Raw genomic sequence first — 16,564 nt, forward strand, 5'->3', positions numbered from 1 at the left:
TTTGGGTCATGTACTTGTCCACGCTGCCTCAAATCCGCTGTGCTGGTCTTGGCCATTCCTAACTCCCCCACTAGGAGGCAGCACGGCACCGTGAGAAGAGTGGCAGAGGCCCTAGTCCGAGCTGCTACTGGGGAGCTGTCTGCCCTTGAGCAATTTACTTACACCCTTAATCTCCCCCAATCCTAGCCTCACCACCCCCACAATTTTTGGTAAGGGGGAAGACCCCTTATTTAGATTTAGATTTACATTTAGACTACATGAAATAATGTATGTAAAGTGCCTGGCATGTACACAGTAGGTGCTCAATGGTCGTATATGTCTCCTGTAGTTGTCCTTAACCACAGGAATGCTTTTATCCTCCTGGGGACATTTAACAATATCTGGGGACATGTTTGGTTGTCACACTTGGGGGAGTGGATTCATCTAGTGAGTAGGGTCAAGGACGCTTCTAACCCCCTGTGATGCGCAGGACAGCTCCCCAGCACAGAATTATCTGGCCACATTGTCGCTAGTGCTGAGGCCAAGAAACCCACAATCAATTACTCACAATTGATTTTGAGCTCCAAGAGGGCAGAAAATGTGTCTTCATTTCTGTATCTTCCCTGGGGCCCGTCATGGTGCGCAGTGAGTGAGTGAGCACAGGGTTGAGTTGAAAGGTAGGTAGTGGCAAGAGGAATGGAGGGGGAGAGACGGGGAACTGAGGGTGTCAGACCGAAAAGACTAATTGTCCTAGAGTGGGGTCACGCGCCTAACCACATTAGCCTGGGAGCTTCCTGAGAGATGAATTTAATTTGCAAAACCAAAATCGCTTCTAAGCATCTTCATCAGATTATCTTAAATGCTGGTGCTCAAGGGGACCCTTTGAGAGCTTTATAGAATGAGTGCTCCCCTTTGGAGCCTCTGCCTCAGGACGTCACAATAGGCTGGACTGGCTGAGTCAGGAAATTCTCTGCCTCCTACAAATCTCAAGAATGTTTTGTTTTCTTTCCACCACCAACCTGCTCCCTAGACCCTGGCCGCTCTTGGTAGAACCAAATGGTGAAACCGTCTCGAAGTCCTCTTCCTGGACAGCCGTGGACCAACTGGCAGAGCAAATCAGGGGATGGAGACAGTTATTTTTGACTATGTGATGGGCAGTCACAGGGACGAGGACCTGGCCTTGTCCCATGTGAATCTCTACAAGGCAGAGCATCCAAACGGGCCTGGTGTGAGGCATGTTGGGTCCTCAGAAAGGCTGCCCAGCAGGACACACCAAAGGTTCTCATTATGTCATGGGGACTGCAGCAGTGTGAGACTCAACAGGAGGGGCAAGTCTTGGCCAGGCTGGGCCAGTAACTGAGCTGGGGGTGGGGGCGGGGGGCAGCTAATCCTGTGGGCAAGGCCTTACAGAGGACGAAGTTTGGGTCGTAGAATCCCTACTGCCCTAGGTGGGCAGGGAGATTATATGCGACAGCAGCCCAATGTTTGGCCAGGCAGAGTGGGACATTCAGGGAGCAGGGTATTTGGGAAGTGGGGGCCATTAGACAGCATAGGAGACGGTCCTGGGTTCAAATCCCAGTGCCTCTCCTTACTGGCAGCATTCATTGCATAAATAGCTTTTGAGTTGGGCTGGGAACTGTTGGCTTCCAAGTGTGGGAGACAAAGACAGACGATCCTGAAACCGTGTGGTAAGGGCAGTGCTGCAGACATTGGAGGCATCATGAGAGCCCAGAGGATCAGCACCTAACCTGGGCGTGGGGAGGCAGAAGTGAGGGCCTTCCCAGCAAGGCCTCTTGGTAAGGATTAGGTACAAAACGGCGGCAGAAGGTTCTGGGCCAAGAAAATAGTGCGCATTAACTCAGGAATGTTTTCTTTAGAGGAGTTAGAAGGCTTTTGGTTTAAGTAGCAGAAAACCCAGCTCAAAGTGTCTCTCACAAAGGGAATTTATGGACTCATGTAATTGAGAAGTCCCAACTGTGGGTTTTGGGTGAGGCTCTACCCAGTAGCCAATGCTATAAGCTATAGGCTCCTCCCTCTTGTTTCCGGTAGTGGATGCTCTTTTCCCATCATTCTTGGAAGAAAATAACTCCTTTCCCAGCAGCTTCCAGCCATTTTTACTTCTGTATCACTAACCCAGATCGGATCACTTATCCATCCCTAAAGTAATCGCCCTGACCAGGCAGTGGCTGTACCAACAGGCATAGCCATTCAGGGCTCCCTCAGGAGCTGGGTGCATGCATCTGTGAGTGTGCACATTTGTGTATGTGTGTGTCAGTCCCACCAAAATGCATGATTAAGAAATTCTGGTAGGAAGAGATGCCAAGAAGAGCGCCTGCAAATGTCCACGGCAGCCAGTATTTACTGAGTGCCCACTGCATGCCCAGCTCTGTGCTTTGATCTACATGCACCGTTTAACCCACTCGATGCTTGGAGGTAGGAGTCATCGTCTCTGCTTTACAGATGCTGAAAGGAGGGTTTAAGTCTAAGGAGCACATCCAGGGTCAGGTGATTAGCAAGTGGGGATCTGGGATTTGGACCCTGAGTGGTCACCTAACAGGGTCTCTGGCACACCGTAGGCACTAAATAAATGGTAGCTACTATTAGGGAGAATGCAAATCTGGGACACCCAGATTTCTGGCTGGCGCATGGATAGATGAGACACCATCAGCGGATGGAGACTACAGAACAGGGAGAACAGCCTTGGTGGGGGTAGGGGGGAAGCTGAACTCATTTGGTCGCATGGTGTTTCAGGTGACCTTGACACCTTGAGGACTAATCCAACAAGCTTTTGAATCCATGGGCTGGATGCCCAGTGGGGAGGATTCCCTGGAGAGACTGAGCCAATGGCACCTGGGCGAGAATCATGAAGAGCAGAGCAGTGGGCCCAGGATTAAGAACTGGGGAGCCCCCTTATTAAAGGGGTACAGGGGGCTAAAGGATCCCAGGAAGGAACATCAGAAAGGGGGAAGAGGAAGCCAGAGAGGCTGAGGGAGTGCAGAGAAGGGATGCCTGTCCCTGCATCAGACGCACCACGTGAGGGAATGAAGGGTGAGGCCTTGGTCATGACGATGATGACTGACACTTCTGAGGCTCCCCCGATGCTCTGGGCTCTGCTCCAAGTTCTGAGCACACTCACAACCAACTACAGAGGCCTGTCCCATGATCTTCAACTCGCAGATGAGCGTGCCAGGGAAGGACTTGGGCAAGGGCTGGGGAAAGACCTGATGGGGGCACTTGAGGTATCGATGATGACCTCGGCACCCCACATTATTTGGGGTATCCTCCTTCCTCTGGAAGATCTAAGCTAATCAGCGTATTCTACCCATCCCCGCCCCCCCAGTCTCACCAATTGGTCCAGAGATGATTGCATGACTTTATCTAAGTCACTGAGATGCAGGCCCAGGACTTTTCGGGAGAAAAGAAAAAAAGTTTCTTTTCTTTTTTTTTTCTTTTTAGATTTTTATTTTTTAAAGATTTTATTTATTTGACAGACAGAGATCACAAGTAGGCAGAGAGGCAGGCAGAGAGAGGGGGAAGCAGACTCCCTGCTGAGCAAAGAGCCCGATGTGGGGCTTCATCTGGGATCATGACCTGAGCTGAAGGCAGAGGCTTTAACCCACTAAGCCACCCAGGTGCCCCGAGGAGCTCTGTTTCTTCTGTGCTAAGTACACAAGATGAGATGCTGTGAGGTCTGGAGCTGCTGCAGCCATCTTGCACACAAGAGGATTATGGCTGTCTTGTAACAGGAACCAGAAGTGGAGACCAGAAGTGGAGCTGAGCTGAACTGAGCAGAGAGCCGGATAAAGAGGTGACACTGAGCTCCACCTCAAGCTGGACCTTAAGTCTTTACTGTAACTAAACTAACCTGTTAGCAAGTCAATCAATTTCTTCTCTGCTCTATTCATTTGGGTTGGCTTTCCTGTCGTTAATTGAAAGCAAACTGTCAGTCATCTTGTGGTCACAATTAGGCTGTGTAACAAACCACCCCAGCATCCAAAGCAACTGAGCTCATGTGACTTAGGCTGAACTTGGCGGGGAAGCACTCCTGGTCTTGGCTGGGCTCACACAACATGATGGTGGGCTGGGATGATAGAACAACCAGGCCACATGCCGAGGCCACGGTGGCAATGACTTGTGCCCCTGTTGATGATTTGTCTCTAGAAGCTGTCAGCACTCTAGGATAGGTGTTTGAAAGGTGATTTGTGGTACTGACGTAGGGTTGGACTTTTTCTGCAGAAGGACAGGGTTACGGGAAATCAAGAGCACGGGAGAAGTCAGATTGGGGGCGAACTGTCCCTCAACTTGAGTTTATGTGATTCTTCCTTGAGATTAGGTTCAAGCCATGTTTTTTTGGCGGGAGACCTCAGAAGTGGTGGGAGGTCCTTCCTCCAGTCTCACCTGCCTGTCTGTGTTACTGTCCCTCTCCTCTCCTGTGCAATCACTGGCTGGCTGACAGCCTCGTTCTTTTTGTGCTGTATCCTTTCCTTTGTCATCCGGATATCCAGGTCAGACCCCAGCGGGTGGGCAGGTCCTTGCAGTGGATGGCCACATGCTGCTGGGCAGGAGAACCCAGCCCTTCATTGGAGCCCGAATCAAACTGTGGAACTGTCAGCAAATAAATGGCTATTTTATCTGTTAAATTTCAGGATGGTTTGTGTAGAAGCAATAAATATTTGGGAGAGTAAACTAAGACTTAAAACTTAAACAATTATGCAATTTAAAGGAGTGCACTTTCTGGGGCACCTGGGCGACTCAGTGGGTTAAAGCCTCTGCCTTCAGCTCAGGTCATGATCCCGGGGTCCTGGGAACGGGGGTCCGTTCTTTGCTCAGCAGGGAGCCTGCTTCCTCCTCTCTGCCTGCCTCTCTGCCTACCTGTGATCTCTGTCTGTCAAATAAATAAAATCTTTTTAAAAAATAATAAAATTTAAAAAATAAAGGAGTGCTTTTTTTGCTGTAACTGAGCATCTGGGAATTCACTAGAACAGTATGGGGCATGGGAAGGGCCAAGGAAGCAGCCCAGGGGGTTGGCCCAGGCAAGGCCTTTCACTGCTTTGAACTGTAACCAGATTTGTGGACGTTGCATGATTCAGGGTGCCTGGGTGGGGACTCCCAGTGAGCTCCAGGATGACAGGCCTTCAGAATTTGGGGGGTTTAACTGCCTAAAGCTCAAGCCCCAACCTGGAAAGAAGCCACAGGAGTGCCTCGGTGATCGCTGCTGTCCACAGTGGCCACTGCAGCTCTTGTCTCCCCAGCACCATAGATTTACAGGCTGCAGAAGCATTTCACTATATTTTATTTTTTCCTCCAGATGCACTAGAGCTTCCTATGGACCAATTTTATGGACAGGAGGTTCAATCTGGAGGGAATATGCATCCCCTCCGAGGCCACAGAGGCTGCCACTACTCCCATGCCTTCTGGATGGCCGGGTGAGGGAGACACTTGTGCCAACGCTCCCAGACAGCACAAGCTTCCTAGGCTCTGACGACTGCACACCAGCCCTCACCTGACTGCCCTGAAGGGCGCTGACCTGCCGCTGCTCCCTATGGACTGTGCTCCCCCACCCCAATTGCAGGGACTGACCCCATGTGCCCCGAGCCGGCACGGTGCCTGGCTTGGTTAGGAGCTCGGATGGTGTTTGAACGTGAGGACGTGAGGACGGGCATCACCATCATCCTCTCCCCCTTCTGCATGTCCACACCCCTTCCAGCCTCCTCCCCCTCCTCCCCTGTGGGTGCCGACGCAGCAAGGGCAGCGTGGCGTTCACCGCCTTAAACGTGTCCAAGCCTCCCTCCGCAGCTGTGCAGTGGGAAAAATGGGGAGGGGTATCTTTTAGCCTAGAGTTTGGCACCAAATAGGCACTTAATGTCAGGAAATGTCTATGATGAGGATGATTCACTCTGGGACATGATTTGAGGTTATGAACTTGATCTCAAACGGTGAGGAGTCACCATCACCCTCTTCTGGCTCTGTGGGTTGTCTGCATCTCCTCCACTCTCCCGAGATCCTGCAATCCCTGCAAATCCCGCAATCCTCACCCCACCTACCCCGAGCACCTGTGGCAGGCACCTTCCCGGGCTTTGGGAGTGTGGCTGGAGTCCAGGCGTCTGAGTTAGTCATGTGGGTGCTCAGGGGACATTAGCCCCTGCTACGGCCACTGACACTGGCTCTCCTCCCGATCTCCAGCAGGGTGGCTGCCCAGCCACCCCACAGGGACCAAGGCAGAGTTTACAAGTGTGCTCACTCCCACCATCTCTGAGGCTTTCCTTAGAAAATACCCAGAGGGTTCCTTCCCCAGGACAATACCATTACCCACAGGTCCAGAGGAAGCCTCCAGGAAGCCCCCACTTTCCATGGTCCCAGGCACCATCAGAGCACAAGTCTACAGGAGAGACACTGCTACCCTCGCCTGCCCCAAGGGACTGGTGACAGGACCAGTGCTGGGGATCCAGGTGCGGTCCCTCTTCTCCCTGCAAGTGGCCGTGTGACCTTCAAACGTCTGATAGGGGAGTGCAGCTTGTTCAGTAGGTGGAGCATGTGACTCTTGCTCATGGGGTTGTAGTTTCAAGCCCCTTCCCGGCTGTAGAAATTAGAAAATAAAATCTTAAGAGGAAAAAAAAGGAACCTGTGACAGGCATAGAGGGGAAGAGCACGGAGTTGGGAGTGTTTGCCTGGACCCCCTGAGCAGAACTAGGGGGATGGCTCCCCTCTGAGCAGAGACAGCAGAGGCTTCATCTAGAGCTCTAAAGGGGTACTGGCCCACGTGGGAGGGTGGGTGTCGCCAGTCCTGGGCCCACTTCTTTCTGCAGCCCTCCTTCCAGCACTTTCTGCTGTCCAGCGTTTCCACCAGGTGTGGGTGGAGTGGGAGATGTTCCCCGGGGTAGCGTGCACGCGCATGTGTGGCGCATCCCTCAGTGAAGGGACTCCGCATGTCCCCACACCCCGCTGGCCCAGTCCTGGCAGCAAGGTGGTCTTTAAGAACCAGAACCGTCCCTTGCACCCCTCCCTGACCCAGAGTACCCCCAAATTTGCCCCACATGTGCACCTTTAAGACTTTGTATCTGCTTTTATTATTAATATTATCTTTTCCTTTAAGCATCCCTTTAAGGGTGAAATGAAATCCAACCATTTACAGAGAAAATGATTTCAGAATGTACATATTGATTTTCCCTTACAAAAAAAATAATACTATTATCATTGGCGTCCTTAAATTATACATTTTCCAGGGCCCTGCCTTCTGCTTGGAGAAGTCCCGTCTCCCCTCCCTGCCTGCCACCTTTGGCCCCAAAGATCTCCCAAGTCCACCCCTATGAACCTGCTTCTGCAAGAGGACATGACCTGTGGGTGGGCGGAGCCTCCTGAGTCTAAGTCACAGGGCCAGTGGTTTCCAGGGAGAAACACCTGCTGACAGCGACAGGGGGAGCAGTATGCCCACACTCCCATTCACAGTTTGGTTTCCTTTCATACTGGGGGAGTGGCCCAGGGCTCCCCTGCCCCCCGAAATTCCCAGTGTATGTTGTGAGTATAAGTGAAACTCTTCAACCCCACGTCTTGCCCCCCCACAACCCCTCTGATGACTGCCCTCTCCATCCAATGACCAGGCCTCCCCTTGGCAGTGACCATGAACATGTTCTGGGTCTGAGAGTGAAGGTGGGGCCTGGCAGGTCCGAGCTCCCCACCTTCTCCTTCCCTTGCCCTGGAGCTGGTGAACTGGAAGCCAGGGACCCCTGCCAGCCTGGGGAGGGGGCATCCCCATAGCAGCTGAGGGTGCCAGGGGCATGGATGAGGAAACCCACCCTGGGCTGGGGCTCAGGCCTGATTCAGGAGCCCCCCACAAGACTGCCGGTCCAGGAGATGAGCAAAGGTGGCTGGGAAGGCAGACCCTGGTAGACATTCTAACCGCCTTTGCCACTTTTGCCTCTATGTTCAGCTCCAAAAGGGACTGGGAGGGGGGCTGCTAAGACTCCAAGGGAGGGGTTCCCTCGGGGCACACCACGGACCCCCTTGCGGAGGGAGAGTGGAGGCCACAGAGCACCCTCCACCTGCTTCCTGTCTGCCCACCAAAGGTTGCTCAGTGGCCTGCTCCCTGGAAGACCACACCCACACCAGACATTTCCTGGGACAGAGCTGTGGCAAAGGAGACACCGCTCTCTTGGCCCATCAGGAAACCCCAATAAGACATCCAGAGCAAGTCCAGGCCGGAGGCTGGGTGGGACGGGATGGGAGGATCTGGCTGGGACCAAGATGGGCTGGGGAGGTAGTGAGCTCTCAGCTGTTCAGCCCTCAGGTCAGGAGGATTCTCATTCCTTGGACTGAAAGACAGACAGATAGACAGACCCCCACACCCCCTTCAGCCTTGCTTTCTCGGCTCCCCAGGGGCTTTCTGCCCAAGTCACTTTGGAGGAGCTGCAAAGAGGTGTGGCCACAGGCTCCAGGTCCTGGGGAAGGGGAGGCCTGGGCCCTGCCCCTACATCCATACAGAAGCCTATATTTACAGGGACACCCCAATACAGACACATACAAATACACACCAAGCATGCACACATGCCCATAAATACACACACACACACGCACAAACATGTACCGTTCCAGAGGCAGGCTCTGCATCCTGGCATCGCTGGGTGAACATCTACGGGTGCCTTGGGCGTGGGGAGTATCACCACTCCTACAACCACAGGCTCTAACTGACCCCCAACCCTGGGCTGCGGTAAGTGGGGGCAGGAGCGGGGGCTCTTAGGAGCTCTGAATGAGAGAGTAGGATCCTAGGACTGCGTTAGTCATTCCTACACTCTCTCCCCAGCCCCCTCCCTCTGTGCCAGAGACGCTCCTGGTCTCCTGTCTCCATTCTCTCCTCCTTCCTTTACTAAGAGAACTCTTCAGTTGAGGCTGGGCATGTGGCTGAAGACTACTTTTCCCAGCTTCCCTTGCAGCTTCTTGTGGCCATGTCACTAAGACCTGGACAGTGAGATGTGATCGGAAGTGACCGAGTCATTTCTGGCTCATGCCCTTTACGGGAAAGGGCATGTGCTTCTCTTACTGTTCTCTGCTTCCCCTGTGCTGGGATGCACATGTGATCATGAAGCAACCATTCTATCCAGAAGTGGAAGGTGCTTATGAAGGAAAGCAGAGCTGCCACTGGATGTGGACCATCGCTCTCTAGACAGTTAAGCTAGAAACAAGCTTGTCTTGCTTAAATTACTGTATTCTGGGGTCTCTTAATTAGAGTAGCTTAGAATCTAACCAATACATCCCCTGCCCTCAAGAGGCAAAGAGGAATGAGATGACATACAGCTGGCCTTCAAGTCCCTCCTGGGCCCAGCCAGGGCAGCCCTGTGGGCCTTCCTGACTCTAGCCAACCCCAAGGAGGGGTGCAAGGGGATGGTGGGGTGCAAGGGTTTTAGTGGGAAGGGGTGAAGGGGAACCACCTCCTTCCCCGTGCCCCCTCGCAGGCCCAACCTACTGAGCTGGCTGATGGTCCAGCCTCTGGCTCCCATCCCACCCTGAGAACTGGACTCTTCACCTTGCCACAAGACAGCAACATAAAAAGAAAGAAGGAATGTCAAGGCCAGATTTGGAACCAAAAGAAAGACTCCTTGGACTTCTGCAGACCCCCGCCTACCCCACAGGTGCTGTCCAGCACCGGGCAGGGGGAGGGGCGGACTATGGGGCAGATTTCTCGGCTCCTTCTGGCTCAGCTCTTCGAACACTGCAGTTCTTCCCAGCTGGCTGCTGTTTTTCCTCCCCTCCTGCCCTGGTGTCCCCTTTTCCTCCTGGAGCCAAAAGCATCTATTTACAGAGCCCCAGGACCTCCTGGCACGTCCACTTCTCCGCTGCAGGTCCAAAGCCCCAGGAGGCCAAATGGTAGGTTTCTTCCTGGCAGGGGCTGCAGCTCCCATCTGCTGGCCCTGGGGAGCTCCTACAGGTTCCCTTCCCCACCCTGCCCAACTTCCCTCACTACCCAGCAACCACCATGCACGCTCCACCAGCACCTCCCGGCCACAGGGCTCTTGGGACTGCGAAGGGCTGGACTCCCCTCTCCTGATGGGGAAGGACGTTTTGTGAGCTCACAGGCCCAACCCCAATTCACGAGGGCCTGAGTAGGGAAGACTCCTTCACCCATCCACTCCCGGTCTTCTCAAGGACCAGCCAGACGGCAGAGAGAGGCAGAAAAACATCAGGAGGGGCAGCTGCCAGCCCCCACCCTGCCCCTGGCCCTCTGAGATCACGCAGTCTTAGCCTTCAACCACATCCGATTTGCCCCTGGCGGGGGGCCTTCCCTCGGGAGCCCTGGGCCGCCGCCCACCTTCCGCCGTGCTCCTGGGCTCCTGGTAGGGGTTGTCCAGCAGGTAGCGGAACTGGGCGTAGTTGCTGAGCAGGTACTTCGGGGCGTACATGTGCTCGCTGGGGTCGGCCGGCGGGTACTCCTGCTGCGTGCCGTCGAACCAGCCCCCGGTGCGGATCAGACCCCGGATGTAATTGAGGTCCCGCTTGTCCTCGTAGTCGCCCCAGCGGGGGAAGTCGCCGTTCTGGGCCGACACGAGCTTGAAGTAGATGCCCTCGGGCGTGAAGCACCAGGAGCAGTGCCAGCCGGCGAAGTGCAGGGGGCTGCCGAGCGACCACTGCACCAGGATGTGGCCTGTGCGGTTCTCGTACTGCCGGAAGTTGGGCATGGTGTAGTACTGGCGGCGGCGCAGGCGGATGCCGTCCAGCCCGTACACCGTCTGCAGCATGTCCACCGTGCAGCCCGACACCACCTCCAGGGTGCCCGGCTGCTTCCAGAAGAAGCCGTACAGCGACTTGCGCATGTGGAAGGCGAACGGCTCCGTCCAGCCGTCGTACAGCTTGAGGAAGAGCACACCGTCGCGCGCGGGGATCTCGTCGGCGTCGTCGATGATGAAGACGTCGTCGGGCCGCAGGTTGCGCAGGCGCGACACGCCGTCCTGCGTCAGGAAGGTGCGCAGGTAGTCGTCGGCGATCCAGCCGTCCTGCCGCCCGCCCAGCGGGAAGTGGTCCAGGAAGACGTAGAGCACCTTGTGCCGGATGTACTCGAACGTGCCGTTGGTGAGCATCTCGCGGAACTTGAGCGGCCGCGGCTCCCCGTAGGCCGTGAAGTTGGACTCGCACACCACGAAGGCGTCCACCACGTCGCCCAGCTCGTGGAAGCGCACGTCCAGCAGGTCGAACTCGTGGTTGATGTTGATGGCGTTGATGACCCGCCGCGGCACCTCGCGGGGCACCAGGCGCTCCTTGGTGGGCAGGTTGGAGTACTGCACCACGGTGGGCACGCCGCAGCTCGGCCCGTGCCAGCCGGGGAGGCACACGCACTCCACCCACTTGCGTCGCGGGCTGCGGGCCCCCGGGCGCTCGCGGGCGCTCAGCAGGTGCCGGGCCGGGCCCCGGGCAGAGGAGCCGTCGGCCCCCTCCGCCTTCTCCTCCGGCCGCCCCGAGGAGGGCTTCTCCAGCATCTTGGTGCCTGGTTTGAAGCAGACGCCTCCCGCCTTGGTGCGGACGAAGTACTCGGTGGTGTCCTCGGGCAGCACGAAGTCCATCCGGTGGAGCTCCTCGCTGGCCTTGCTTGGGGACAGCGGCTGGAGCAGGGGCGAGTGGGAGTAGAGCGGCGTTCGCAGCAGGTCGGGGCTGCCCGGCTCCGGGCTGGCCTGGGGCGTGACGGGGGCATTGTTCCAGAAGAAGCTGGACACGAGGTTCGGGCTGAGGGAGGCCAGTTCTCGGGGGAAGGTGACATACGACAGGGTCTTAAAGAAGTGCAGGAAGGAGATGAGGCACAGGCCGGCCATACAGAACATGAGAAAGAGCTTGTAGCGTCTCATCTTCATCCTGCAGGAAGAGGGATAGAGCACACGCGTCAGGGGTCTGCAGACCTGGGTGAGGAGAGCCCGAGGCCCCTCTAAGGGAGGGAACCGGAGGAGGCCTTTGCTGCCACCGTGCCTGTGAATGTCCTGGCCGGTGCCTGGTGTCCCTTCAGGAAGTCACCTCCTGGTCCCCAGGAGGCCAGCCTGTGAGTCCAACTTGCTGTACCAAGTACCCAGGGGTGGTGAGGCATCAAGGAAATTCCCCTCCTGGCTCAGGACCACCTGTTCCACAGCCCTTCCCCTCAGTACCAGGTCACCACCACCCCCACCTCCCCCACCCCACCCTCGCGGTCTGCAGCCTGATCCTCCCCACCTGGCCTGCTTACCCTGACCAGACCAGCTTCCTGGCTAGACTTTTGCTAGGAACAATGCAGCCTGGGAAAAGCCCAACTCTGCAGCCCAGAACCCGCCCCAAGGGAGGAGCAGAGTGGGCTGCAGGCGCCCTGTGTGGTTCCCCTCCCTGCCCTGCCCAGGGTGCTTTCCTGTCTTCTTTTTCTCTTTTCTTTCTTTCTTTTGTGCAAATGTTGACTAATCTTTTTTTTTTTTTTTTTAAGATTTTTTTTATTTGAGAGTGAGCGAGAGATCATGAGCAGGGGAGGGGCAGAGGGAGAAGCAGACTCCCCGCTGTGCAGGGAGCCCAATGCAGGGCTCAACCCCAGGACCCGGGGTTCCTGACCGGAGCCAAAGGTAGATGCCCAACTGACTGAGCCACCCAGGCTCAGTTCTTAACAAATCTTTTTAAATTCCTTTTCACTGAAAAAGTTCATAGGCCTCAAGGAAACACATTTAATTCGGATATATTTAAAAGAATAAGTAGGGTTGCCTGGGTGGCTCAGTGTGTTAAGGCCTCTGCCTTCAGCTCAAGTCTGGATCCCAGCCCCGCATTGGGCTCTCTGCTGAGCTGGAAGCCTGCTTCCTCCTCTCTCCCTCTGCCTACCTCTCTGCCTACTTGTGATCTCTGTCAAATAAATAAATAAAATCTTTAAAAATAAATAAATAAATAAAAGAATAAGTAAAAGTTCCCCTTGGTTATCCTTTCTAGACTGATCTCCAGGCATAAACAGTTTGATCGCTTTGAGGCGTGTTGCTGGTTTCATATGCAGTATTTCTGTTCTTGATTTTCTATTTTTCATAAATATTATCATATTGGACACTAAGTACAATCAAGTTGTTTTCCTCAATCAATGACAGATTAAAGCGATTTTCGTATCAGTAGTAATAAATCCACCATTTCCTTTTAAATCCCCCACCATAATCCATGATTCTTTTGAATGACTCACTCTCTATTCATGAGTGACTCATGAGTATAACCATTCTTTCTATTCACTTACGCAGTTCGATTTATCAATTAGCTTATGGCTGTGGAATGGAGAGCTTTGTACATTGTTTTTTTACAGTTTAAGTAAACTTTCTATTGTAGAATATTCCCAGTGAATCGGGAAAGTGGCAGAGATGGTACAGAGGGTTCTTCTACACTCCTCGTCTCCCCCACGGTGAGTATCTTACACCACAACAGTACATTTGTCAGAACTCGAAAACCGAAATGGCCACGTTACTATTAACTAAAGTCTATACTTCATTCAGATGAGCTGTTTATCTCATGAATGAACCTGGGGAGCAAGGACCCACTTCTGACTGCTATCGTCCAGTTTGTTTGGTCCTAGAGCCCAGGCAGGTGGGCCGGCGGCCTGCGAGGCTACACTCACTGGCCCAGGTAGGACCACTGACTTAGTTGGAGGATCTGTTGAGTCTTGGGAGGGACTAGGACAGATCCTGGCCTTTGGCATCTTCCCTTTTTTCATCTTCCCTTCCATAGATCCTCATGAGTGAGGCAATATCCTTCCACATCGAACATTTTTTCCCTTCAAATGTTCCTTTCTGTGGCTTCTCTTTATTTCTCTTTGGGTCGTTCGGGTGCCTTGCTACCATACTCTCCCCTCCACTTTCTAACTCAGGACAGCAGGGGAGAGTGGAAACACGCACACTTGGCTTCAGACTTCTGTGACCCTCAGCAAGGCTCCTCACCATTCTTTACTTGACAGAGAGAGAGAAATCACAAGTAGACAGAGAGGGAGGTGTGGCGGGTGGGGGGGAGCAGGCTCTCTGCTGAGCAGAGAGCCCGACGTGGGGCTCAATCCCAGGACTCTGAGATGAGATCATGACCTGAGCCAAAGGCAGAGGCTTAACCCACTGAACCACCCAGGTGCCCCAAGGCTCCTTGCCATTCTAAACCCCAGTGTCTACACCTGTGAAATGGGTGCAGTGTTCCCAGTGGGCAGCAGGTGCTCAATAAACTTCCATATTTTCAAGGCTAAAAGATTCCAACATCGGGCGCCTGGGTGGCTCAGTGGGTTAAGCCGCTGCCTTCGGCTCAGGTCATGATCTCAGGGTCCTGGGATCGAGTCCCGAATCGGGCTCTCTGCTCAGCAGGGAGCCTGCTTCCTCCTCTCTGCCTGCCTCTCTGCCTACTTGTGATCTGTCTCTGTCAAATAAATAAATAAAATCTAAAAAAAAAAAGATTCCAACATCATTTTCTTTAAGCTATATGGTCCTCAGGCACAGAATCATGAAATGTTTGATCTATATCAAATTTTATTGTTTTTTTTTTTAAAGATTTTATTTATTTATTTGACAGAGGGAGATCACAATCAGGCAGAGAGGCAGGCAGAGAGAGAGGAGGAAGCAAGCTCCCCGCTGAGCAGAGAGCCCAATGTGGGACTCGATCCCAGGACCCTGAGATCATGACCTGAGCCGAAGGCAGCGGCTTAACCCACTGAGCCACCCAGGCACCCTCTATATCAAATTTTAAGAACCAGCTTTTCTGATCTTTTAATTTTACAGAGGACGAAACCAGGACCTACAGGGCTTCAGGGACCCACTTGATGTTATAAAACTGGGGCAGGAACCTGGGTGGACTCCTGTGCTCCATCCCCTTCCCAGCCTCATGTTGGTGAGAAGTCCTGAGAAAGATGGTGAGGAACAGTGGAGTGGCCGCCAAGCCTGGGGGCCAGGGTACTTGGGCTATCAGGTCCGAAGGGACCCTCCAGTGTGAATGCTAGCCCTCCAATTGACTGCCAGCAGTCAGACAGCACCATCCGGAGTGGGGTCTAATGTCAGCTGTCCCAGGGCAGGCGGGGTGGAGGGCACCACTAGGTTCCACTGGCTTTTGGGAAGGCAGGAGGGAGGGGCTCTCCTCGGCCACATTTGCAAGTAGGTCTTCCGGCCTCCTCTCCCTATAATGGATCCCAGCCCTCCTCTGGCAAAGTGAGACCAGGCAGACCAGGCCAGAGAGGAGAGTGAAGGGGCAAGAAGCCCGATAAAGATGGGTAGACGGGACTTCCTGCTTGGCAGAGACCGCATCAGGCAACACTGCAGACGGAGGTCAGCACAGCAGAAGCGTCCAGACTGACCCACCAGAGGGTCCCGAGGACCTAGTAAAAGCAACCCTGATTCTTCTGGCAGGCCCTTTCTTCCCACTTGGAACCTGTCTCTACAGAGCACACCCCAATTCTGTGACCTGTGGAGCACACCCCAATCCGTGGGGCTGAACTGGCCCTGACCATGGAGGGTGGGGCCAGGCTGTACCCCCCACTCACTCCCCCCGCAGCAGTGGCCCTGCTGTGCGGGAAGGGCCCCCAGAGCCCTGTTGGGGGGTCACCCTGACCCAGCTGTCCCTTGGCTTCCCGGCCAGGCTGGCTTTCAGGATCTGGTTACACCTGGCCGGATGTGCCCTTCGGAGGACAGACTCACTGTGCCTGGGATCTCCCTTTCACTGGGGCTTTGGGTAAGGCCCCAGCCTGGCTTGCTGCAGAGAATCACGAAGTGTGCGTGCCTCCCTCATTGCTCGGGCTGTTTAGAAGACGCCAAAGCACCTGGTGATCGGCCAGGAGCCAGTCATTGCCTCACAGACCAGATTTTCTGGGACACCTTCACTTTCAGCTTCACTCTTACTCCTCTGGGCCCGATCCCTTATCTTCATATATTTCAGTAAGTGCTTGAAATACCTTTTTTTTTTTTTTTGGACTGAGCAGCATCTAAGTAGGAAACCGAACAGGTGAGGCACTGGTTCCTGAGGTCTCATGCAACTCCCATCCCCCCACTCCGGGAGGCTACGTAACCACCCATTTTACAGATAGGGAAAATGGAGACTCAGAAAGATGACAAGGCTTTTTCTTAAAGGCCGTCTGGACAGTTCTGTTCCTGTGTCTGCTCCTCCCTCCCTGCTTACAGCTGAGATGTATCCCTCCAGGTGGCCCAGCTGTGGCTAAATAAATCCGTGGAGCCCAATTAGGCCCAGCTGGCAGACTTTCTACTTCCACTGTAAAGCTTCCTCGAGAACCCATCAGGTGTTAACAACAAAGCTGACAGTCACTGATGCTTACAAGCCAATGACTGTCCCGAACACATTCCACACTAGACCTCATTGAATCCTCAACACGAAGCAGGTACCACTGTCCTCCCCAACTCACAGCTGGGGACACCAAGGCCAGAAAGGTGACATAACTTGCCCAGTGTCACGTAAGTAGTAAGGGTCAGACTCTGTAGGGTCCCCAGTGGGCTTTCGTCCAGTGACAAACCTGCCCTGTGCCCCTTCCATCTGCCATGCTCAACCCAATACCCACAAAAAGTCTATCGGCAACCAGTGTAGACAAACCAGTATATGGAACAGCCACCGTCACACCTGACCCACACAATACCTCCAGAGGGTGTCAGCTGAC

At 54.2% G+C, this 16,564-nt stretch overlaps 1 protein-coding gene across 4 annotated transcripts in view; it reads right to left on the minus strand.

Annotated features, from left to right (window-relative positions):
* Window positions 1–7,022: 7,022 nt before the first annotated feature.
* MGAT3 (beta-1,4-mannosyl-glycoprotein 4-beta-N-acetylglucosaminyltransferase) overlaps window positions 7,023–16,564 on the minus strand; it is a 48,028-nt gene continuing 38,486 nt past the window's right edge. For all 4 annotated transcript variants that reach the window (XM_044226991.1, XM_044226990.1, XM_044226989.1 and 1 more), the window contains exon 2: window positions 7,023–11,811. In XM_044226991.1, coding sequence (XP_044082926.1) covers window positions 10,209–11,810 — 1,602 coding nt within the window. In that variant the 5' untranslated portion in view covers window position 11,811 and the 3' untranslated portion in view covers window positions 7,023–10,208. The remainder of the gene's footprint in view (window positions 11,812–16,564) is intronic.

This window comes from Neovison vison, chromosome 12 (genome assembly GCF_020171115.1).
Source record: "Neovison vison isolate M4711 chromosome 12, ASM_NN_V1, whole genome shotgun sequence".
Lineage (NCBI taxonomy): Eukaryota > Metazoa > Chordata > Mammalia > Carnivora > Mustelidae > Neogale > Neogale vison.